Source organism: Gordionus sp. m RMFG-2023, chromosome 2, assembly GCF_954871325.1.
Source record: "Gordionus sp. m RMFG-2023 chromosome 2, tfGorSpeb1-WG-v2, whole genome shotgun sequence".
In the NCBI taxonomy this organism is placed as follows: domain Eukaryota; kingdom Metazoa; phylum Nematomorpha; class Gordioida; order Chordodea; family Parachordodidae; genus Gordionus; species Gordionus sp. m RMFG-2023.
The window spans coordinates 1,631,831-1,657,036 of NC_088776.1; the positions used below are offsets into that span (position 1 = coordinate 1,631,831).

Here is a 25,206-nt window from a genome sequence, read left to right on the forward strand (position 1 = left end):
TTCCTCGTGGAAGTTAATATTAAATTTGTATTATATTATTTTTCAAGGCCCATAATTTTTATTTTTATTTAGACCTTGTATTTTCATTTAAATTACCCTTTAATTAAAATTTGCAACTCGGGGGAAATTATTTTGTATTGTAACTAGCTACTTTTGAAATGTAACGGCATTCAACCGTAGCTAATTACCCTTTTAAAGATAGACTCGTAACTTCTGAGTGCTTACTTTTCAATGGTAATGAACACTAATGTGCAAATTCTATTAGGGCTATTTACATCAAATCTTTTGTTGTTCCTTGGAAGCACAGTTTCTGATGTTTTTTGTGTCCTTTTAAATTTTTTTACAGTGTAATGGATCATATCCACTGAAATCTAGTATGTAAGGAAGCGAGACGCCATCACATCCTAAGCCTAACGAGAAGAAAATCGTTAGTCAGAAAGAATGATCAGATTTTGCGTAGAAATTACTGAAAACCCGTCATACGATTTATTGATTATAATCTAATTGTGCCATTCTTCAAGGGAATCGCTCTAAATAACAAACTGAACCATTCCAAGGGAGTGTGGGTCTGCTAAGGTCCGGTTGACAATAGCTGTCCCAGGTTTTTTGAAGAATATTTTATAAGGCAACACAAACGTCTAGGTATATAAATCCTCACAAACTTATTCTCGACTCCATTTCTGCACGAAAGTTGTGCTTGGGAGGCCAGGATTAATCCCAAAATGTTAGCACCGCTGATTTCAGTTCAAACTACCTAACCTATTCCCCATCTCAGTTATGGTTTTTCTACTATAAATATAAGCTATCTTTGATAAAAATATATGTATATATACTACATACAACACACATAGATTTATCGAAATTTTTTTATACAAAGATTATACTTTGAGATTAATTAAAAGAAAATGTTAATTTAATTATAATAAAAGTTATATTATTATAAGGTAAATATGGCAGGACAAATATAACAACTATTTTTAGAATAGTGTTTAATATATATTACAATATATTGGTATAATTTTACGATTTTCGTAAGTTATCTAATATAAAAAAATGTAATTAATTTTAAAAATTTAGGTGTGTAAGTAAAGGGTTACAAAATTTTTATCAAATTACCATATTAATTATTGTACAATTTTGATATAAATTTAATTACATTTAAAATAATATCATTGTATATACTTATATTTAGATACAAGCTTCAGGTAAATTTTGTTTCAAAAGTAGTTATATTATAACTGTAACCAGACCAGATGCATTCATAGCTGTCAGTTTCTAGGGTTTTTTAAACGGAATAATTTGATTGATGTATAATTATTCTTTTTAACCCTCCCCCTCCTTGTATTCGCCATTTTTTAAAATTTAAAATTCCTCTCATAACGAAACGCGACCCAAAGATATTTTATCTTAATTTTTATTTTCGCAAAAACGATATCCACCCTTTCCGCATTTTATCACTAACACTTATTTATGATCAGATGTTTTTTGTGTTGTTAAGGAAAAATCCAAATTTTATAAATATTTTATTTTAATAAAATCGATTTGATTTAAAAAAAATTGTCTAGTTAATAATTTCTTTTTCCTGTTCGCGATATTTACACGTCTCTGATTGGTCAGTTTAACTATTTTTTTTTTTTGTAAAAATATTTTTTTCGGGGAACTGAGAGTCATAAATTAACGACACATTACTCTTTTTTTTTTATATTTTAAGTCTCATAAATTATTTACAAAAAAAATAAGCTTTTAATTCGCTCTTTCTATTCTAGTGCGTCTTTCTAAACGCGATTCGCGTAGCGGGTAATGTGTTACGGGTGGTCCCGAGTTCAAGGTTTGGGACCGTTATAATAGTGTTGTCAAACGGCTCGGTTTGAACCGATTTTTTTAAAACGGTCAACTCGATATCTTGACCAGAAAAATATTGGCTAAGTCTCGAGATTTCGATAACATATATCCAGACTTTAGTTCCTTCTACGGGCAAAATCTTCAGGGATATTTTTCTGGAATGAAATATTGAGTCAACCGTTTTTAAAGATCGGCTCGAGAACGAGCCTTTTAACCAACACTTAAGTTAGTTATAATCTTAATAATATTATTTTTTACTTAACGAAATTTTAAAATTCGCGTTCCAGAGAGAGGGTTAAACCGTATGGTGGGGGGGGGTTTCTGGGAATATGGGTAGGATCATGTAATCCGAGAGGAGTAAAATGTTTTAGGGTGAAGTGAGGAGTATCACAAATAATAAATCGAATCTCTAACCGGAAACTGGCATAATACGTTTTAAATAAATAACTCATCTAGAATGCTAATATTTTACTGAGCAATATATATATTAGCTCCGGCAATGTGTTATTTTTTTATCCGATTTTACAGGAAATGTATTTTCCAATCATGTTTTAAGAATACCTAGGCTAGTGTTGTTAAACGAAAACTCAATATTTTAGCCAGATAAATATTGCACTAAGACTCAAGATTTCGACAATATATGTCTGGATCTTTGTTCCTTCTATGAGCAAAATCTTCAGGCAGGTCTGGGTAATATTTGTCTGGACGAAGTAGTAAGATAGTCGTTTTTAAAAATCGGCTCAAAACGAGCCGTTTAACAACACTAATACCCTTACCCTATGAACTTTAATATAATTTTATATTAAATTTTTCCCCATATATATATATATATATTTTTTAAAATATAAATTTATAAATGACTCAAAAGTTATCGGTGAAATTTATCTACAATTCGTAAGATCCGGTGAAATCAATTTTAAATTTGAAAAAAAGACGTGTTGCCGGAAATAAATATATTTGGCGCCCTAACAAGGAATCGTAGCTTTCCGGGACAATTCGTAACTCGATCTCGAATTTTTATATCCACTATAAACAAATCGGTTAGAACACATTTATCTCCCAAATTTTAGAGTGGTATTTATCGTTTAAAGCTAAATAGTCCTCGTAGTCTTGTTTTATCCTAGATTTCTGCCCATTTTATATTAGAGTCCAAAAAAAATTCCACTTTTTTTCCCATTCCTGTGGTGCCAGTTTTGATGCTTCTAGTCTTAACTCATCGCTACAATCCTCTTTCACTAAAAAATCCTTCCATTATTTTTATCGATCTCATTTCCTGACAATCACTTACGCTTCTACCTTTTCTTTCCCCTCTATTTTCCTCTCTGATCATCTTCTCCATTTCTGAACTAGAGGTCGGCTTAAACCGGCCCGTAGATTTGACCGACCGACCGACCTTTGAAATAATATTTCTTACGAGTAGTTCGATCGGGCCCATAAAATGTTTTACTTCTGCTACGTCTCAATCTCCAATCTTGATAACTTTAATTCGTTTTTCCACTTAATTCTTTCTATACCTACCATCCTTTTCATATTTTTCTAACGAATTTCGCCACCCTAACATCATCCCCATTTAAGGCGCTCCCACCTATTTCTTCCCGCGATATTTTTGCGAACACCTCAATAAAATGACCTGTATAACTTTTAATTTCACTTCGAACCACCGCCCAATATTATCGGTTATGACTGGCCCAGTCATCGTAGATTTGGTAAAATAATGACTTTTTTTTTATAAAATTAAATTAAATTTTGAAGGATGTATGATAGTATTTATAAGGGACTATGTAACGTTTTTAAGCTAAATAGTATTATCACAGGGCCACAATATAAAAATTATTCAAAAATTTTAAACCTATGACGATATTAACAATGTAAGCAAATCAATGACATCGATACTATCCTAGACTAAAGATTCGTTTGTTAAAGGTGGTGTACATAAGTTTAAGTCAGCTGTGAAACAATATCATTGGTTGTCAGTAGACGCCAAAATGCCTTTCAAATTTCGTCAAAATGCTTTTAAAATGGTTAACTTCAATATATTTGTGTTATTTTTTTTTCAACTTTAAATAATATTTTTAGCGCCATTTTTTAAAATTTTAAAAGTTTGATTTTTGCTGGATATGTTCCCTTCCATGGCTGGAATTACCTACTCTACAAAATATGAGACAAATTTCGCTAAGAATATTTGGAAAATTAATATAATTTAAATTAGTATTTTTTCATAAATTTTTTTTAAAAATATTAAAATTAAAAATTACACAAAGATTACGAGTAAAATTATCTACAATTCATAAGATAGGTTATTCTAAACATTCTGGAAATGCATTTCCGGTAAAATTCAAAATTTTAAATATTTAAAAAAAGGCGCTCAAAAAAACGATTTCCCGGAAAAAAAACACATTGTCGCTAACATGTATACCCTTTTGATGATTTATCGGATAGAAGGAAATCATTCTCATTATGTTCCATTCCATTCCATTCCATTCCATTCCATCGCATTCCATTAGATTTTGATTTCTTTTCATTTATTCATTCTCTTCTTCTCTGCTTTTTTTTTTAAAATGTTGTTTAAAGAATGTCAAATTTTTTTTTTATGTTTTAAATATACTTTCATTTTCTCTCCTTTTTTAAAAAAATGATGAATTATTTATATAAGGAAAGCATATTTTTCTTTTCTTTTTGCCAATTATTAACTTTTTTCATTTAATTTAATTTTTTTAAAAAAGAAGAGATGAGGAACTTAATAAATCGTGACAATTGACAAAATTTATTAATAATCATAATTAGAGGTATTTTAATGAAATTAAAATTTAAAAAAATAGAAAGAAAGAAAAGAAAGAAAGAATGAAAGAAAGAAAGAAAGAAAGAAAGAAAGAAAGAAAGAAAGAAAGAAAGAAAGAAAGAAAGAAAGAAAAGAAATTAAGAAAATATTTTGGAAAAATTGGGATAAAAAGTATATTTTTTTAGTTATAAAAAATTTTGTGAAAAATTCACTCATTAATATAAATAAAACTTTTCCTAATTTTGGCCTAGGCGAAGTAAAATTATTTAATTCACTGATATATTTAGCTATGGTGTTTTTATTATTATATGGTTTCCTAGATATTAGAACTAACACATAAAAAAAACGAACTGAAGCCTAGTTTATGTAAATATATTTAATCATCTCTCAAACAAGAGATTATATTGAACATCTATAACCAATAGACATCATTTTATAGTCATCATTCTACCGTAAGTTATAAATCAAGATAAAGTATTTTTTTTTATATACTATATATTTGTAAAATTGAGTTATTTTCTATGATCTTTAACAAATTTTTATTTATTTTAAGCGATTTATTAAGACGTGATTTGCCCCTAACCAATAATTTTTTTTTAGTGTTTGGATATTAGAAATTCGGGGGTTTTAAGGCAGATTTTTTTCTGAAAGAGATATCGAACAAACCGATGATATAAGGAGACCTATATCTTTATTTTATCCGCGGATAATCTATTCGCCGATTAAAATTTCTATCGAGTGGATATCGTAAAGCTAGTAAATGAAAAAATTTTTTTAAAGTTATATTTAGTGGAGTTAAAAGGTTTTTTTTTAAAACCAATTTTTGACATATCTAAAAAAGGTTCGTCTATATTTGTTTTGCTTGGTTGTCATTTAATGTACATATATTATATATCATGACATTCTCCATGCCCCCCCCCCCCAATTTCACTTTTTTAATGGAAATTTAATTAAAAAACAACCTCTATAATTGTTAATTAATCATTATTTATTTGTATATCCACTTGTATTCCATCAAATTAAAGGTATTATTTGGTTATTTTTGTTAACATAAAATAATAATAATAATAATAATAATACCTAGATTGATGGCGCGTTCATAATAATGCATTTGAAAGGAGTTCGTTGAATGCAAATCAGCTGGACTTGCCATTTTCTGATAACCTGTATAGTAATGCTTCTCATGTTTAAAAATACTATTAAAATCAAATCAACAAATATATATTATACACTAATTTTATCAGAGTTGTTGAAAGATACTTTTTAAATGGATCTAGATACAGATACATAGTCTAAAATCAATATCTAGATACAGATATTTTAATCAAAAATCTATCTAGATACAGATACCACATTTTTATAACTGGATACTTGTATCTAGATCTTTTAACAACTCTTATGATTCAGAATGATGATATTTGAAAAAATGTTAATTTTAAAAAAGAACGGGTTACAAAATGGCGTCCCCAGCTGTTTTTCGTTGATGTACACTTCTAATGAATGCATCGTCAGTCTAGGGAATTATTATATGTCAATGATCCACCCACAATATTTTGGGTGTCCCCCATAATCTTTCAAGGTCGATTCCTAATCTAGTCAAAGGATTAGGTATCAGAAGAAGCAGAAAAAAAAATGATCTCAGTAAATCTAATCAAGATCTAGGCCAGGCTTCGGATCCTGGGGCATTGTTAGAATTGGGGAGAGTCCCCTAAGAAAAAGATACATTTTTCTTATATAAGATTGGTAAAAATATTTTGGTAGATTACTAATTTTTTTTTACTAATTTTAGACAGAATTTTCTTTGTTTTAACATTTTTGATAAAAATGCTAAAAAAATGTTCCGTGTAGTTGTATACTCCGCAGCGAAATTCGCTGTAAACTATAAATTCGGGGTTTTAGTTGATGAAAGCTGACGAAAGCCAAATGTCTCGGTCTATGCCTCTAACCTTTAAGGGTTCGGCAACCATAATCATATGTTTACCAAAAAATAAATAAAATTTTAAACAAAACAAATAAGGTTGGACGCCATGTATCGTTTTGTTCGTATCATAAATCGCGTCCAAATAAGAATTTCGCGGTAAATCAGCTGATAGTCGCATCAAATACTTCTACGAAAAAAAAAACCAACAAAGTCGGATGCTATGTGCCCCGTTTCGCAATATAGTAAAAAAATCACGTGCCCAAAATATGAATTCAGGATATAGTCATCTTCTTAAATATTTTAGGGGGATGCGTAAGCGATAAATTTTAAATATGGGGGTGCCCACAAAAAATTATGCTCAATTAACAAAAGGCTAACATTTATATTAACAAACCTTCTAGAAGAACGTTTAAATAGTACTTCGTTTTAGGAAGAGATTCTGAGCACCCCCCCCCCCCCCCCCTTTGCCAGAGCCCTATCCCTCTCCCTTACACTACCAATCTAATAATGTGGAAACCAACTGTGGGGTGACCAAAATAGCAACCACTTCCACCATTCCTGAGATCGATGACGAGATTAACTTTTACCCTACCTCCACATTAGAGGGGTCATGTCTTACCCCCTTACTACCCTGACAATGGCACCACAATTTGCCCATCTAAATTAAATAAATAATAATATTTTTTTTTTTGGTTTATAAGGGAAGAGGGAAGGAAAAAAAGTATAAATTAAGAATTAAATTTGTCATAAAAAATTTCTTTTTTGTTTCGGATATTAACCCCCGCATTAACAGTTAACGCGTATTACGCGGCGATGCATAAAAAATTTCGCGGGTGAATTGTAAGAAACATTACTTCGCCGTTAATTCGCGCTAACTGTGAATGCGGGGTAAAAGCGGGGGATCTATAGCTAGCTCAGTTCTCTTAATTCTGAATGGTGCATTCTATCAAAAATAAAAAGGTGTCTAAAAACATTCTTTTTTTTTATATGTCGTCTGCGGATTCGGAATCTCTTGATCATAAATCCTTTACCCAAGGAGCGAATCAAAAAATTTTAAGATCCGACTTAACCGGAAATGTATTCTAGCATGTGTTAGAGTAATTTGCCCGATAAATTTCAGCCATTTTTGTCATGAACTTTAGTAGAACTACTTCTAATTTATATTAATTTTTAGTATAGATTAAAAAATTGAAGGTTGCGCATTTATAATGTAACTTTTAAAGTTCTTAGGACTACATTCTATTCGGACATCCATCTAGAATGCTAGAAAGAAAGATTTACAAATGCAAGTTTTAGTGTATTTTTTTCTTCTTCTTTTCTAAAATGTGATCACCTTTTCAAAAATAAATTAATTCTTAATTAATTCCGTGGAAGAAAATGACAACTTAAAAAAACTAGGTGTTTTTAATTAATATTTACGAACTTCAATGATTAATTAATGGTTGGACATTAATTTATTTATTAGATAGAGTTTTTTTTAAAAAACTATTTTTTTGTTTTTTATAATTAAATTCTGTAGTTGGTGAACAAAATTATCACGGAGGAAAAATGAATAATAAATTACAAAAAAATAAAAATTAGAATGTTGTTTTACTTTTTTTGAGGGCATAGAATATTTAATCCTTTAGCTCGGAATAGAAGGTGGGGGGGGGGGGGGTAAGGTTATGACGGTGACCCCTTAGCTCCTGGGTGACCATAAAGTATGAAATAATTAAAATGCAAAAATGGATTCTTAATAGTTCTAAAAGATTAATTTTAATCCACCAAAAAAAAATTTTGAGCAAATTTTTGAAGATTATAAAAATAGATCCTTTTTTATGAATAAAAATCAGAAATAAAAAAATAAAATTTTAGGTTGGATTTTATGAAAAACCTAACAAAATCTTCAATCAGTTTAAAATCTCTGAAGAAGATTTTTAACCCTAAGATACTGTGAGGTTACTCCCTTGAGGTTATGATGAAGCAATAGATTCGCTACCTAACTGCTACAAGACCGTAGGGTAAGGAGACATTTTGCCTCCACATAACTTGGAAGGGGGGGGGGAGGCAGGAAGTAAAAATTTCAGGTTATATCTCTCCTGTAGATGTGGGGACTGACGGGAGATTACGAAAGATATTTGCTAGTGCGTTCTGTCTCCAACAAGAATCTAAATAAAGTTGTTTTCTTCTGAAATATCAGGTCGTAGGGGGGGGGGGTAAATCTTAAACGAAACTATAATTAAAAAGGGAGTGTTTTATTGTCATCCCTAGAAATTAGGAAATAATTGACAAATTTTAATTCTGAGAGCAATGTTTAATCTTTTACGAATTCGGTGAATCGAATTAACTTTTGTGAATTACTCTGTATAGAATATTTAGTAAGGTAAAAATGACACATTGTTAGTATTTTTTATTATTTAAAAAAACCGATTCATATATTTATCGGATTAACGCCCATCTTCCTATCCAAAATGGAAGTAAAACCTCCTATGATTCCACCGGGGGAAAAGTTCCAATTAAAATTTGAATAGATACAGGGAGAGGGGGGGGGCTTTAATATAAGGATAACACTTAAAGAATTTCTTTTAACAGGAGAACTTAGACCCAAAAATGGGTTCGGTCACCCTTAAAATTTGGAAAAAAGGAATCTTCATTCCTTCGATTTAACGCGGTTTGGAAGTTCCGGTTCCCGGCCTCTGCCATCCTCCATTTTGTCTTCCATATTTGAAGTAATAAAATAATGATCCCAAAGGTGAATAATTAATCCCAAATTTGCGCATATATACATACGTACAAGATTGGTTTCTAATAATATGTAATTTTAAGATAATGATTCTTTTTTTTAAAAAAAAACGAAAAAGAATTGATCCGCGAAAAAAATAAATTAGGGAAAAGTCCCCGACCACAAAATTTTTACATATTATTTTATTTATTTTATAGGCCAGATGATTTAAGTAGTAGTGAACCAATCACGATAGCCCAGGCAGATCATCTACGATGATGAAGTTTTCACTTTGATAATTGAAGAAGGAGCATAACATCTTAATCCACCTATGGGTCCTTAGACAGGGTTCGTGGTTCAAGTCATCAGCGCCGTTATTACGCCACCGCGGAACAGATGTATTAAAAGAAAAGCATAATTCTTTCTAAATGATGAATATTGTACCTTCTTTAATTCAATCGAATATCGAAGGAAAATGAAGGTTAGGTCAATCTATATATATATCGTATGGGGATACGAAATCTATCAATTTTAAAACATTTACTAAGGGCATATTTTTAAAATCTGATTTTACAGGAATTGTATTTCGGCATGTATAGAGTACCCAAAACTGTAAATTTCAAACAATTTAGCAAAGAATTTTAGAATGACTCCTAATTAATATAAATTAAAAAAATACCAAAGTGTCTATGGCTGAAATATATAGGGTAAATACTCTAAACATGCTAGAATACATTTCCAGTTAAATCGGATTATATGTTAAGTCGCTCTCGGTAAATGATTTAAAATTGAGAGATTCAGAATCCCCAGAAGACATATATACACATATATATATACAATGCAGTATTAAGCCCGATAAATACTTCTATAGAAGATTTTCTTGGAATTTGTAGGCTTACAACCTTAGCGTAACAAAAATGTTAACGTATATATACTTTTATTGTTTATCTATAACTCACTTAAACTCTTTTAATAAATTCCGGATAGATAGCTAAAAAGGATAACAGGAAATTTTTTCCCCCTTTTTCAAGAAGTTTACTCTCTTATTTTTTTTTCTCCTTAGTTTTAAAATCTTGAATTATAAAAAACCAAACTTGGCGACTTTAAAAGGTGAGACCTTAGTTTAAAACATTCTCTGAAAGCGTTTAAATATATATCAAATTAACTCAATTTCTACCTTCACGTATTTTATTTGCTATATATATGTTAGTGTGTTATTTTTTCAACTTTAAAACAATTTTTTAGCGCATTTTTTTAAATTTAAAAAATCTGATTTTACCGGAAATATATTCTATCATGTTTGGAACACCTACCCTAAGAAATTCAGATAATTTTATTACGAGCTTAGAACCTAATATAATTTATATTATTTCTTCCATAGATTTTTCATATAAATTATAAATAACTCAAAATTCAAGGTAAAATTATCTACAATTCATAAGATGGGTATTCTAAACATGCTGGAATTTATTTCCGGTAAAATTAGATTTTTAAATTCAAAAAAACGCGCTAAAAAATTGTTTTAAAGTTGAAAAAATAACACATTGCCGCTAACACATATATATATATATATAGAAATAAATACTGTTTTGGTAAAAAAGTTAATTAAGATAATTATATTATAATTTTATATTATAATATATTCCTCCTTACATTAAATAACTAGAACATAATTTTTTCGAATTTAAAATTAAAATGAGGGAATCTATCAAAAAAATTATAAATTCTTATAAATATTTTTCCAATTTTCTTCTTCTTTTTACAAACATTTATTGGCCTTTTTTTTATAAGCCAAAAACGATTACTTTTTTAAAATTTATGAATAATTTTTATTTTTTTATTTTATAATTATTGAAGTTAATTATAACAAATATATAATGAAATTAAATACTATATTTCTCTTATAAAAACAACATAATTTAATGTGAAATTATTTTTTTACTCTTTAAAAAAATATGTAATTTATAAAATTAAATATGTAATTTATAAAATTAAATATGTAATTTTATTTTGTAATTTATTATTTCATTATTCTTCTTTTGTCATTTTTCAAATGATGACGTTAGAATTTTTGACGAACTCCCAATATGTTCCCTTTTTCTGACACAATTCTTGGTGAGTCCCTTGCTAAAAATAAATTTTTATTTTAAAAATAAAATTATAAAATTTATTTTCGTCCTTTCAATTTTTTTTCTTTCGCGATTTTTTTTCCTTTTCAGTGCCTGTAATTTCACCCCAATCGTCAATCATTTTTTTTTCTAACTAAACCATTAGATTAATGTATCTTTTTTCTTTCTTAAAAAGACCTAGATTAAGGTAAATGACTATCTATATTAAGCCATTATTCCTTAACCACCCGGTCTCTACGGTCATAACCCTAATCGTCATTAGAATCATGTATCTTTCTTAAGAAGACCTAAATAAAGGTAAGTGGCTAGCTATTAAGCCATTGTTCTTTAACCAACCGGTTTCTACGGTCATAACCCCTTACTCGGTCCAAGAGGTCGATTTCGTATGTCTATGCTGGTAAATCGAACAGAATAAAATAACGATGAGCTCAACATACATTACTTATCAAAAACATATTATATGCTTTAAAAAAGATTATAAAATCATTACAACTCATAATACCATTTGAAGAAAAAAATTACTATTAAAGACGACAGCTGAGAAAATGTTGCAGTAAATAACATTTACATCCTCTAGGTAAATAAAACAAACGTGGGGGGGGGAGAATGTCTTAAAAGATGTTATACATCGATGATGATCATCCTTTTAAAAAAGATTTTCAATGAATTATTAAAATGAGAAATAAAATTTTTATCTATTTGATCTAGATTTACTAAAAACTAATAATTAATAATAATAAAAAAAATGAAGAAATTAGAAAAATTTTCCCTATACTACCACGTGTAAAAACAAAAAAAATTATTTTTACGACTTTTTTTTTAGCTAACAACAATTTCTTTCCTTAGAATATTTTATAGATTTATCAATTATTAATGAATTATCATCATCAACAGTGTATTATATTTTATATATAATATTTCCGAATGCCTTAATATAATATTATATAATAAAAAAAAGAGTAAAACTTACAATGTATGTGTGTAATACGATATTTATTATCTAATAAATGGAGTTAGTTACATATGATTTAGAGGTTTCGTTAAATTAAAAATACTTTTTTTAAAAAAAAAATATTAATGGAAAATTAAATAATGATTAAAAAAAATTGGTTTTTTTTTATTTTGTAATTAATAATTAATTGGACACATAAAAGAAACTTCAGACAAAATAAATTTACTTTTATAATAAAAAATATTTTTACGGGAAAATTAAATTTTTTCTTTAGAATGAATGGCACAAATCCTAAAGGAACAGATTGCGAGAGCCCAACTTCCAAAGATTGGTATAGGAAGGAGAAGACGCTTCCCAAACGTGCGCTTATAAGGCGGGAACTTCACGTCCACCGCGTTCTAACTATTTCGTAGCTAGCGATTTTTTGTGATAAAAAATGTATTTTTTGTTTTTTATATATCAAGATTCAAAGAGATGCGGCCTGAATAATGAGACACTTACTGATAGATTCGTAATTTTCGAATCGAATAATTTGGTATTCGTTTTATAAGAATCGAATTATTCGTAACATCAAATAGAATCCAAACTTTCTATTTGGCAATTAATTATCGTACCCCGGGATCCAAACCAGCAGTTAAATCTTTTATCCCCTGAAAACTTACCCGGACATCTAAAGAGGTTGGCGAACCGGGTTCAACCTTTTGATACTTAGATCGTTTTAATTTTTTTTAAAATTATCAATAAATTTGATTGGTAAGTATCAAAAATCACTCTTTTCTAATAGAGTTTAGATATAATTGAACCAGAAGACAATCTCTAGAAAAACATTTCAATTTATACGGCGTCGATTGTATCAGTTTGCGCATTTAAAGTTCGCGAACCTAACTTCAACCCGCTATTTTTATCTCTGAACTCGAATCGATATTTGTTACTGTTAGGATCTCTGCTCATTCTTCTCTTTTAACAAACCTATTTGTGCTTATAATAAAAAAAAATAGACACGCAAGCGCACGAGATCTAGAAGGATCTCTCTTATTTCATTGGTCCTCGATTGCGCAAACTTGCAATTAATAACATATATCAATACAATAACAACGAATATATATTCCAAAAAGTTGATAAAAAAAATTTAAAAAAAATGGCGATCCCTATTCCCCTTTGTTGCCACCTTGTACTTATTTGTTTATGAAATTTCAAAAATAAATTTCACCGATCTGTTAAAAAATTAATTCTGCAAAAAATGACATAATGTATCTTTTTCTTAACCAATGGCTATTATAAATATTGCTCAACGAGTTCCTTTTTAAAAGTAACTAGATACCGTTACTCGTTAAATCTTTTGAAATGTAAGTTATCGGAAACTCGCACTTAAATACGCGAAACCGCGCGATAAATTTTTTTTTCCCCTTTTCTCCCCAAGCTATTTTTTTTAAAAAAAAATATCCGGTGTTTCTGCTTATGGGGGTTACATAGGGATAAAACGCGTCCCAAGGATATCATGTCTGAGAATGGGATAAGGGCGCATACGCAGTATAATTGCGGGGATTGCCGAATGCCGAACCCATAAATAGTGCCCTTATTAGACCATTTTTTTTTAAAATGGGAGTTGAGTATAAATGAATGAGAAGTAAATTTAAAAAAAAAACCTCAATAATTTGGCCTTTTGACATGACGACTATGAGATCGGCGTGGGTAATGGTGTTGAGTCTATGGGCGATGGTTATGACGGTATGACCGGGTAAAAATTTGCGTAGAGCGTCTTTGATTTTGCGTTCGGAATCCGCATCCATCGAACTTGGCGACCCGTGGTTTATTAATTTTGATATTAGTAACCGAATACTGAAGCGGAAACCTTCACGGGCCCTGGCTCAAGACCGGCAGGAAATTTTTTTTAGGCTAAGACGGAGCCCATGTTTAATGTTAGAAAAAATCGTCCGGCCCAAGCCCGCAATAAGTTTCAAAAAAGTATTTTTCCGCCAAGCCCCATATCCGAAAAATTTAATTTCAATTGTATTTTAAATGAAAATGAAACAATATTTAAAATGTGTTCAGACAACCCATGTTGTTTAACGATACTGAAATTGAATAAAAATTGCAATATTTTTTTTTAGCAAACTAATTTTAAATAAAAAATATTATAGCCCAAAAAACCCTGCAGGTCCCATGAAGGTCTCTGCCACTGAAGATATATTTCTTTTATATTTCGTTACCTAGTAGCTTCGTCCAATACAATTATGGGAGGTTTTTTGAGAATCGTCCTGGCGATATTGATCCGCTGTTTTTGGCCACCCGACAAATTTTTACCTCTTTCGCTAAGTCGATCTTTCTCGAGGATCGAATGGGAATTGTCGAAGATCATATCTCTTTTGAAAGATTATAAAAAAAATAAATAATGATAGATTTAATCTAGTTCAGATTCCTGTTTCCGGCGAGTAACACGAATTCTGCAAAGGAGAAATTGATCGAGAGCTAGCCAAAAATATTTTGGGGATTTTAATTGTTCCGCGATTTTGGGGAACTACGTCATGGATGAGAATATCATTTTATAGGTGTTTCCAAGTAAGGCTAGTTTTCTCAGTGGAATTAGTTTACTAAAACAGCTGTCCCACTTTTAGAATAACTAAGAGTACCCCTAACCATAAAAGGTGGGAGATATACCCTAATATTAGTAGAAGGGTTTAACTCTGTTAGATGGTAACCGAACCTGGTCTCGTTTGTTCTAGATTATATATTTCTAACTTAGTTATGACCTATATGAGGTTTATTTTGGTTCCTAGATATTTAAAGTCTGTCACTATTTCTAAGCCGGTAAACATTAAAGGAGAAACTTAATAGTAGATGTCGATGCATTAGAGTAAATTCATTTTGGGAAGTTTGGTATCATTATTAACGCCATCTATTCTAAGGAGGTAGTAAGCTTGACTTAGACCAGATGATCAATTTTCCAGAACTACAAATAAAATTCACTTTACCCCGGAACAAAAATAACAAAATAATGGGGGAAAAAAAATCAAATAATAAACAAATAACAAAATTATATAAACTAAATAAAATGAACAAATAATGATAATATGTTGATAATCGACAATCAACCAATGCTTAAGTAATACAAAAGATCTCCCTATTATTGAGACCAAGGACACGTGAGATTGGCATACAAACATTTCCCTTACAGAACATATGATATCGACATACAGCTGATAACTAGTGCGATTTCTCAAGTGTCAATGAATGAACGAGTAGTTTTTTTTAAAAAACTTATAATAAAAAAAACTTTTCCAAACTCGGACCAGCAGCAAAATCGAAAGCGGGATACTTAGACTCCGTTACGATCTTTTCCAGGACACCCACCATTTTAGCACGTTCCCTAAAAGCAATTTCCGCTTCCCGCTTACCTACATCGTACGGTTGAAATAGTTCAGATTCGGCATCGCGAACCAGGGAGGCTGGTTCCTGCAAGAATTCGTCGATTTTAGTGATCCCAACAGCTTCCTTTAACTCCTCTAGGGTGGCCTCCGGTTTTCCGTATTTAACGTTGTCCATTATAGACCCCGAGAATAGTATTGGGTCCTTATTATTATGAATAAAAAAGTATATAGTTCACTACAACCATTAGGGTTAATCAAACTAATTACAGAAAGTTATGCATTTTTTTTAAATGCCAGAACGGTGGCACAAGACAGAAGAAAGGGGGGCGGTCTACGAATCAATTTCATTGATATCCCAGGATCGCGTTCTCTTATCAACTCCCATATTCAATTATATATATATATATTATTGTATATTTTTGAAATGAGATGGGCCTTCTTGTCATTGGCTGACCGGGAGAGGGATATCTAAAGAACTCCGAAAAAGAATTTAAGTTGGGTTTAAGGGAATTTTAGACGGTTCTTTAAATAAATGTCAGTGGAATCTAGATAAAATTAAAAGATTTTAATTGGCTATTGAAAATGTTGCTTTTTTAAAATTATCCGTAATATGAAGGTATAGGTTCAAATCCAGGGTCTATATATATATATTTGCATAAATTAGATCAAAAGAGGTCCAACTAACCCCCCCCCCCCACCCAAACTCCCCGCAATTTATAGAAGTGGTTTTAAATATCAAGTAATTTAATGGATTTTTCCATCGGCACAATATATTCAACTTGAGTGGGAATAAACTTTCAGTTTTTATTATTATTTATTTGTTGTTGTTGGTCTTATAAAAAAAATAAATAATAATCAATAATGAATTTTGTAAGAAAGAAGAAGGAAAAAAAAACTCACTTGATCAATGATCCCAATCACGAATTTCCTGAGCCATTTGGAGTCCAAATGTCTAATGTCATAACCGTCAATCAATATTCTGCCCTCATAATTTTCGTAAAATTTCTGAAGCAAGGAAACGAGCGTTGTCTTGCCTTTTACAGCAATATTTAACGTATAAGAAAATTTAACCGCGATCCGGTATTACATTAAAGTTAGGATATAGAACAAAACAGATGAGAAAATACATATAGAAATTGACACTGTAATTCTACCTACCGAGAAGGGTTTAACTCTGTTGGCGGCTTCTCTACTTCAAAAATTTGAATCATTCAATTGGCGGGAATATTTTTGAAAAATTTAATTTTTGGCGTAATTTTATTTCAACCATTAGGTGTGTAAGACCTGTCCCTATAAAACTTCGTACAATTAATCAATTTTTTAAATTTAAACTTAAAAAAAAATTCTGGAAACCCCAAATTTTACCCTAAAAAATTGTCTAGGACTCCCGGCAGATTACTAAACACGTGATGAAATACGATTCCGGTAAAAATATAGAAAAAAAAGGGTCCTACAAATCTTCCTCTCCTTCTTTTCCGTTAAATGACCTTCCAAGTTCACCCAAGGTTGGCCAGTTTTCCCTCCGAATAATCATTAGGAAATTTTGTATAGCAAGGTTTTCACAATCGGATGCCCCCTTTAGGTGATTTTTAAGCCCCGTCGAAGAGAGACCGCGAATTCTATTTTAGACCCAGACAACGGGAAACCTTTCAGACCGATTTAATCGAAGATTTCTGTATATCCTTACACGACATAATCTCGTAACATATTTGGAAAGAGCAGCTTTTTTATGATTGGAAAAAGGGTCAAGATCATTGCATTTATCTTGCAGCTTTAAATTATCATATAAACGTGGCTAAGAGGAATTTTTATTTAAAAAAAATACTCCTTTGAATTCACTCAAGATCGTAGAATTATTGAGGAATGCGGGTGGAAAGGGAAGATGGCTGCCAAGGTAAAAGTTGGAAAAGTCGCGATTAAACGAATCGAGATAACGAGTTAAAAAGTGTCGTTATTGCTTATTTTCAAAAAAGATAGATAAATTACAACGTCAAATATTATGTATATATATATACGGTCTAACCGGATCCGTTATGGCCGCATATAGCGACAACTTGGCAGGGTCTGATGGTCAAGCTAAAACGATCGAGCACTTTTTTACCGGGGTTAGATGGGTAGGCGAAGGTGACCTCCTCGAATCTGATCTCCCCTTTGAACCTATCGACAGGTATTATTCTGCCATCGTGATATTCCTTTTCCGCTTCGAAGGAAATAATTATTTTAAAATATAAATATATTTAATCTTTCTTTCTTTCTTTCTTTCTTTCTTTCTTTCTTTCTTTCTTTCTTTCTTTCTTATCTTTCTTTCTTTCTTTCTTTCTTCCTCTCCTAAGATGGGAACGCGAATAAAGGTGTCCCGGGAATTAGGTTAAAAATATTTGAGTGTCAACCGGATCAATTCATTTTGACCGGTTCGATTACCTTTGATCTAGTTTATAATACATCCTAGAAATGAAGCCTTTAGAAAAGGCTTACTTCAGTGATGAGTGACACATCCCCAACATCATTTTGATGCACTTTCCTTCTTGTCGACCTTGGTTATTGGGGGTTGGAGACAAAACACCACACGAATATAATAATAAAGTCAATATACCTCCCTGTACAAGTTATTACAATAACAAAGGTAAATAAGGAGAAGAGCGCATCGAAGTTCACTATAACAGCTGTTGCCACTCTTAGAAGAACTAAGAGTTCCCCTAACAATAAAGGGTGGGAGATATATCCTAAATACTGTAGCGATAGGACGCCCAGAAAAATATTTCCCTTTGTTTCTAAAAGTGGTAATTATTGAAATGTTTGAATATAATAATTTGTCAAAGTTATAAAGTATACGCCATTTTTTATTTTTTTAACCAGGACCACCCAGGGAAGGGCAAATGATTCTAACAGGGTGTAACATATTACAACTCCAAATCGCTAAAAAACGGGTTAAAATTACCGATTACAGACATTATATAAGTTACAAAATATTCGTTCAGATATTTACAAGGTTGTAATGATAACGAATTTCGATGTAGTTTACAGTTACAAAAATAAATAAATAAATTATTCGATTAATAGCGGTAACAATCGGGTGGTAATCGCTAAAAAACGGGACCGATGACGTTTAATAGTAGTTTAAACAAATTTAAGTTTGCGGATAAGGTATAGGTCTGGGAAGGGTAGAAATCCATACCCTCACCATTTTTCAAGAATTAAAACACCGATTCGCCTTCCAGAGTTAGAATGAAGTTAAGAGTCAGGAGTAGTGTTGTCAAAAATCCAGATCAAGATTTTATAATAAGCCTGTAGATGTTGCTAACACGAGACTTACATAAATCCTACTTGGACTAAAAAAAATTTTTTAATCTGGTCTTTTAAGCGGTTCACTAGAACAGGAAGTATCGATTACCGGAAATACAGAAATTCGCTTCCCTTTCCACCAAATCTATCGATCGAAATTTTTTCTAGTCACTTTCCGCAAAAAATAAAAAAAAACGATATATCTCTAATGTTAAATTTTAAGAAATTTTTTTTAAAATACATCAACGGGATTCGAACCTATGACTTAACGTTCCAAAGGCAAACATTCTTCCACCTAGCCCCTTTTTCTAAATTAAATTCTGTACAATACAATCCTTTCTTATATATGAAACTATTATTTTGTTATTTTTAACATTCATATTACCTTATTGGTTTAAATATTATACTTTGTTCCAAACAATAATTTAATTAATTTAAAAAAAATTGACCTTTTGTAAGATTTACTAGCCTCAATATTTTTAAATCACCTTGATAATTTTAGTTTAAGTCTATATATTCAATCCAAGTAATATTTATTTATTAATAAAAAATAATTTTTTATAATTAAGATTCTAATGAATGAATTTGTTATATTAAAAAGAATACTAACCTCAACTCTAATCGAGATTTAAAATAGCAAATTTATTAATAAAATATATTAATTTTTCTTTTAGGTAATATTTTAACCCATATATTTATACAATATTACTAGTCCAAATTTTATATAAAAAAGCCCAAATTTTATATATAAAAATCGTTATCATGGAAAATAAAATAGTAATAACAAAAAAAATAATATGTATTTAAAAGATTACTACTATAGCACCTCAATATTTTTTTTAGCAAACTCAGATAATTTCAGCATAAAACTTATATGTTTAAATTTATTTATTTTTTTGTTATAAATAAATATATAATTAATTATAAAAAAAATTAAGCTAATTATCTTATTGATTTAAATATATTATCTTTGTTTATTGTTGCATGTGCGCTATTATTTTATCACTTATATTTAAAATGTCAGTTATATTTAAATAATTTATATTTAAAAGTTTAGTTATATATCTGATGGCAACAGAAAATATTTATAAATACATATATAAATACATATATATTTTTATTTTAATCACTTGTGTTTTTCGCATATATAATAACATATATTGTTTTTCTTTTGTAAATTAAATTAAAACGTATAAATTCTCGTTCATTAGTCTATATTACATCCTTTGCGAACATTCTACTTTAAATTAGTCTTAATTGAACTTTTCCACCATTGCTCAATAATATATTCAAAAATTATTCTAAATCAAAATTATTCTTAATTGAACTTTTCTCCCAGTTCAATATAGTGGAGGATAGGGACACCAGCTTTTTGGAAGCTGGTGCGGAGACTGAATTCAACCTATGTGCGCCTGGTATGGGTCTGAAGTTGAAAAGACGTGTTAAAGAGACTGGTTACTTCCTTTGCGTGTTAGGTATGGGTCTGAAGATGAAGAGACGGTTGTTAAAAGAATGATTCAATTTAATCGATATAAAAAAAAATTTTTTACATTCTCATAATTGCAAAAGATTTTGTAAGCACCTTTTTGTTTCACAATTAAAACTTCCGTTAATTTTTTTTTTTTTATCAATGTAAATTTAATTTTATTGTTTAATAACAAGGAATTAGTATAATAATTAAATTAAAACCAGTATTGGTTATTATTATTATATTATTCCAATTTATATAGTGTAAGTTATACCTTTCTTATAGAATCTAAGTCAAGGGTATAACTATAAAAAAAAAACTATATGCAATATCTAGGTTGGCCATCCCTATTAACCATATATAGTTTAATTTATATAAATATATAAAAAAAAAACTATTATGGATAACTACTAGCACAATTATAGTGTAAATTTATTGTTTAGCTAGTTTGACCCCTCCCCAATCCCCTCCGAATTTATTTGAATTGTTTGTATACTAATCATTGTTATTTAACTATTTCTTCCAAATATCTTCTTCTAAATTTTTGATTATATATATATTTTTTTTTAGCACCATCTCCAAATTTTTTCATTTATATTAATTTTATTCCAAATATATTTATTGTTTATTGGCCACCTATAGTGTGACATTGTACCTATCGATAGTGTAATCTATACCTTTTGTAAGGGTAATTACATAAAAAACTATCATGTACAACTATGGTGCCATTTCCCTTTTATTCTTATATTTTCATGATTGTTTTTTTTGATTAAATAATTATCTTCATTATATTAATTTTATTCCAAATATACTTATTATTTATTGGCCACCTATAGTGTGAATTGTACCTATCGATAGTGTAATCTATACCTTTTGTAAGGGTAATTACATAAAAAACTATAATGTACAACTATGGTGCCATTTCCCCTTTATACATATATTTTCTTCTTAAAGGTAAGTCTAAATTACCTCCCGCATGTCAAGCGAGCGTTTATTCACTAATTTCAATATTCATTTTTATATATATTTTTTTTTTGGAGGGAGTGCATGTTGCATGTGCGCTATTATTTTATTACTTATATTTAAAATGTCAGTTATATTTAAATAATTTATATTTAAAAGTTTAGTTATATATCTGAAGGCTGTGTTTTTCGCATATATATTAACATATATTGTTTTTCTTTTGTAAATTAAATTAAAACGTATAATTTCTCGTTCATTAGTCTATATTACATCCTTTGCGAACATTCTACTTTAAATTAGTCTTAATTGAACTTTTCCACCATTGCTCAATAATATATTCAAAAATTATTCTAAATCAAAATTATTCTTAATCGAACTTTTCTCCCAGTTCAATATTTATAAACAAATATTTAATAAATTAATAACCACATTTATATCAAAAATATTTATCACGGAAAATAGAAATAACAAAAAAGAAAAATAAATTTTAAAAATGATTATGTGAATTCCATTAATAAAAAAAAATCAAAATAAATTAATAGTTCAATTATCCGTTATTAAGATATTCGATATAATTTATTTGTGCGATAATATGTCGATTATAAAATATAAAATTCTACGAAATTTATTTCGCCAGATGGCGCAAAATAATTTTTAGATTAATTTATCTTTTAGTAATAGTTTCATAGGCAAATCGTAAATGAATGTCCAAAAATATCAATAGAATCAAAAAATAAATTAGTAGTCCTTATAAAGATTTTTAGAAGCGGATTTAAGTTGACATTATTAGAACAGGAAACCCAGCCAAGGAATTTAACTCGGGCACTAATTCGATAGCTATTGTGTAATAACATTACGTTTTAAATAAAGTAGAATACTACTAAAACATTGTTAAGTGTCCTGGGAAAACTTTGGAGGGCCTTACAGTAGAAATAAAGTCCTTTGCTTTATAAAGGCATACACAATGTTAAAACGATTATCTTTGAAAATCAATTCGTGTGTAATAATCCTTCGGACAATCGCAAAAATTTTCCCAGGACTACCAAACGATCATAAAGGTTACAACAGAGTGATAGTTCGGACAACCTCTATAATAATGATCAACCACCTAAAACCCCTCAAAAGAGGGGAGATAGCCCCAGAGGTCCTGTTAATATTCCAATTACGCGATAGCATATTAATATTACATATATATTATGCAGATAGTGGAAGTTCGCCACTAAAAAAAATAGCAAAAAATTGTCGACAAGTAGAGATTAGATATTGAAGATAATTTTGGTTACAGATCGTATCGACACAAAGTAATATCCCTGGAAAATGATAGATAATATGGAATTTCCTTCGCCTAAATTCACAAAATATTTCAATTTCGATAAAAAAAAAATTAATAAAATTTTGCTGTAAGATGTACCAGAAGGTTTTATCATCAAATGTGACTAGTTAGCTTCAACTTGAAATTTTTTTTAAAGATATTATATATATCAAACAAATTTTGCAGCTCAATCCTTAATTTCTAAAATAAAATTAGAGCATCTTTATAATAATTTTTGGAGCTAGATGAGTTTACGTGAAAGTTGATTTTCTAGCCCCAGTCTAAATATGGTTATAAATGTTTAATAATATTGGAGGATGTTGTTGTACTTTTGTATTATTATGATATATATTTGTACATATATATTATAACAATCAAAAAGAATATATTTTATTTATTAGTTATTTTATCGAGAATTGATAATTCAAACACTTGGTATTTCTTTTTGTTTATTTTTTTACTTTTGACTTTTGATAAATATATTATACGAGAAAAATTGAATTATTCTTTTTTATCGAAATGAAAAGAAAAACTTTTATGAGATGGAAATAATTTTAATTTGATGTTAATTTGATATTTGATTCAGTTGGGGATTTTATAAAATGGAGATGAATATTATTGATTTTTTTTTGAAAGAAAAATTGCAAAAACGAAAATTATATATGGGGAATATTTTGATATATAGAATTTAAAAAAATAAAGAATATATAAATTAAAAGTAGTATTGTCAAATATAAAAATGGTACAGACTGACCAGGAATTCGTGAACACTTATTAGGGAAAAATAAGAAAATTTAAAAAATAGTGAATATTTTGTGAAGAGAATTTTAGATATAATAGAGGAAGAAAAATTTCTAGGACCGGGTTCCTCAAAATAATAGTGGATTCCGGTTATATAAAAGTAAGAAATTATTTTTATTTGTATTACACATAACGCAATTTAAAAAGATTTTTTTTTTAAAATTTAATTTTAAGGATTTTAAAAATTTTAATTTGTGATATAAATTTATGAAATCATGGTTTATGCTTTTATTACTGTGCATAGGAAGCCTGATATTAATAATATTTCGATTTTTAAGAATAATTTTAATAAAATTTTTGATAAGAAATTTAATGAATTGGATATGACCAATAATGCGGTTATAGCTTACATGTTTTTTATATTGTTTATATTATTAATTGGTTTCAGACAATTAATTAATAAAATTCAGAGAAGATCAGTGAATAATAAAATAATTAAATTAGGTGATCTGAATAGTAATAAATCTTTAGATATTTCTGAGGATATCAGAAATAGTTTACATTTAATTTTGTTAGAATTAAAAAATTTAAATGGTAAAAAAAATGTTGAAGACAAATATGAGAAATATTTAGATACTGGTGAAGTATTTAATGTTCCTCAAAATATTGACATATCGGAGGATATCGATAAAAAATTAAATTCAAATATTTAGATACGGAGAAAGTATTTAATTTTTATAAAAATATTGACATATCGGAGGATATCAATAAAAAATTAAATTCAATTGTGTTTGAATTTAAAGGGAAAATTTCTGAGGTTTTGATTGAGAAACCTATAGAAATTTTGAAAAACCATAATAAAAATAATAACAATAATACTTTGAGACAAAGTGCAGAGGAATCTCTAATTTTACGTGAAATTAGAGAAATGAAAGAAAATATGAAAAATTTGTCCAGAGATGTTTCCAACTTAAAAATTAATAATAATAATAATATAATTGAATGTTGTGAACTTTGTGGAAGAAAAGGACTATTGGTAAAAATTGCTATTCAAGAGACAGAAAAAATAATGAGAATGTGACGGCAAAACCAAGTGGAAAAAATGACATAGTGTGTCATAGATGTTGTTTTGTAGGACATATAAAAAGAAATTGCATGGTAAAAGAAGCCAATTTCAAAAGTGGATTTCCGCAAAGAACATCGGTAGTGATAAATCCAGTGGTTCGAAGTATACAAAATCCTCAGATTATAAATGTGGATGAAATTAAAACTTATAATACAGACCATGATAGAATGTGTTTCAAATGTGAAGAAATGGAACACATTGCTATACATTGTATTCAAAATGTGAGTGGGTCCCAGTGACTATATGATTTGAAAGAGTCATATAAAAATAGAAAAATCATATTTAGAGAATAATTTGATATATTTAGTTTTATTAAAAATTTTGTGGATATATATAATAAAATTGATAATTATGGGTATGATGATTATACATTGAAATTTAACTTGAATAAAAAGAGTTTTAATGTAGGAAATTTTTATTGTCATTTTGATGAAATAAAACATTTTAAATTAACCAATAATCTGAATAAAAAGGATTATTGTAATCAAACAAGTGAGAAATATCCAGGAGAGATTTTTAATAAAAACATAAATGAGATTCAGAGACCTTTAAATTCTGAGATGAATTTAGGTATGAATATTAATTGTATTGAAAAAGAGGTGAAAATAAATACCATTCAACC

The 25,206-nt window shown here is 29.1% G+C and overlaps 2 protein-coding genes across 2 annotated transcripts in view; both read right to left on the reverse strand.

The window, feature by feature from the left end:
- Positions 1-11,280: 11,280 nt before the first annotated feature.
- LOC135925252 (ATP-dependent lipid A-core flippase-like) lies at positions 11,281-14,690 on the reverse strand. The gene is made up of 3 exons (XM_065460482.1): positions 14,535-14,690; positions 13,971-14,118; positions 11,281-11,370 (listed from the first exon to the last, which is right to left on the reverse strand). Exons 1-3 carry the CDS (start codon positions 14,681-14,683, stop codon positions 11,293-11,295), a joined length of 375 nt encoding a protein of 124 aa, XP_065316554.1. The 5' UTR covers positions 14,684-14,690; the 3' UTR covers positions 11,281-11,292.
- Positions 14,691-15,582: 892 nt separating this feature from the next.
- The window catches only part of LOC135923088 (mitochondrial potassium channel ATP-binding subunit-like), a 29,240-nt gene continuing 19,616 nt past the window's right edge, over positions 15,583-25,206 (reverse strand). Inside the window, exons 8-10 of the mRNA XM_065457657.1 lie at positions 17,716-17,892; positions 16,593-16,726; positions 15,583-15,894 (exon numbers count right to left, since the gene is read on the reverse strand). Of these exons, the coding sequence (XP_065313729.1) occupies positions 15,583-15,894; positions 16,593-16,726; positions 17,716-17,892 (623 nt within the window). The remainder of the gene's footprint in view (positions 15,895-16,592; positions 16,727-17,715; positions 17,893-25,206) is intronic.

Bases quoted from the DNA above. Each gene is read 5' to 3' on its own strand.
- LOC135925252 (XM_065460482.1), bottom strand. From the start codon at position 14,683: ATGATCTTCGACAATTCCCATTCGATCCTCGAGAAAGATCGACTTAGC. The intron at 14,119-14,534 runs GTAACGAAATAT...CGGGTCGCCAAG, and splicing joins GTATTGGACGAAGCTACTAG to TTCGATGGATGCGGATTCCG. The intron at 11,371-13,970 runs GTTTTTTTTTTA...ATTTATTTTTAG, and splicing joins CAAAAGGCCAAATTATTGAG to CAAGGGACTCACCAAGAATT.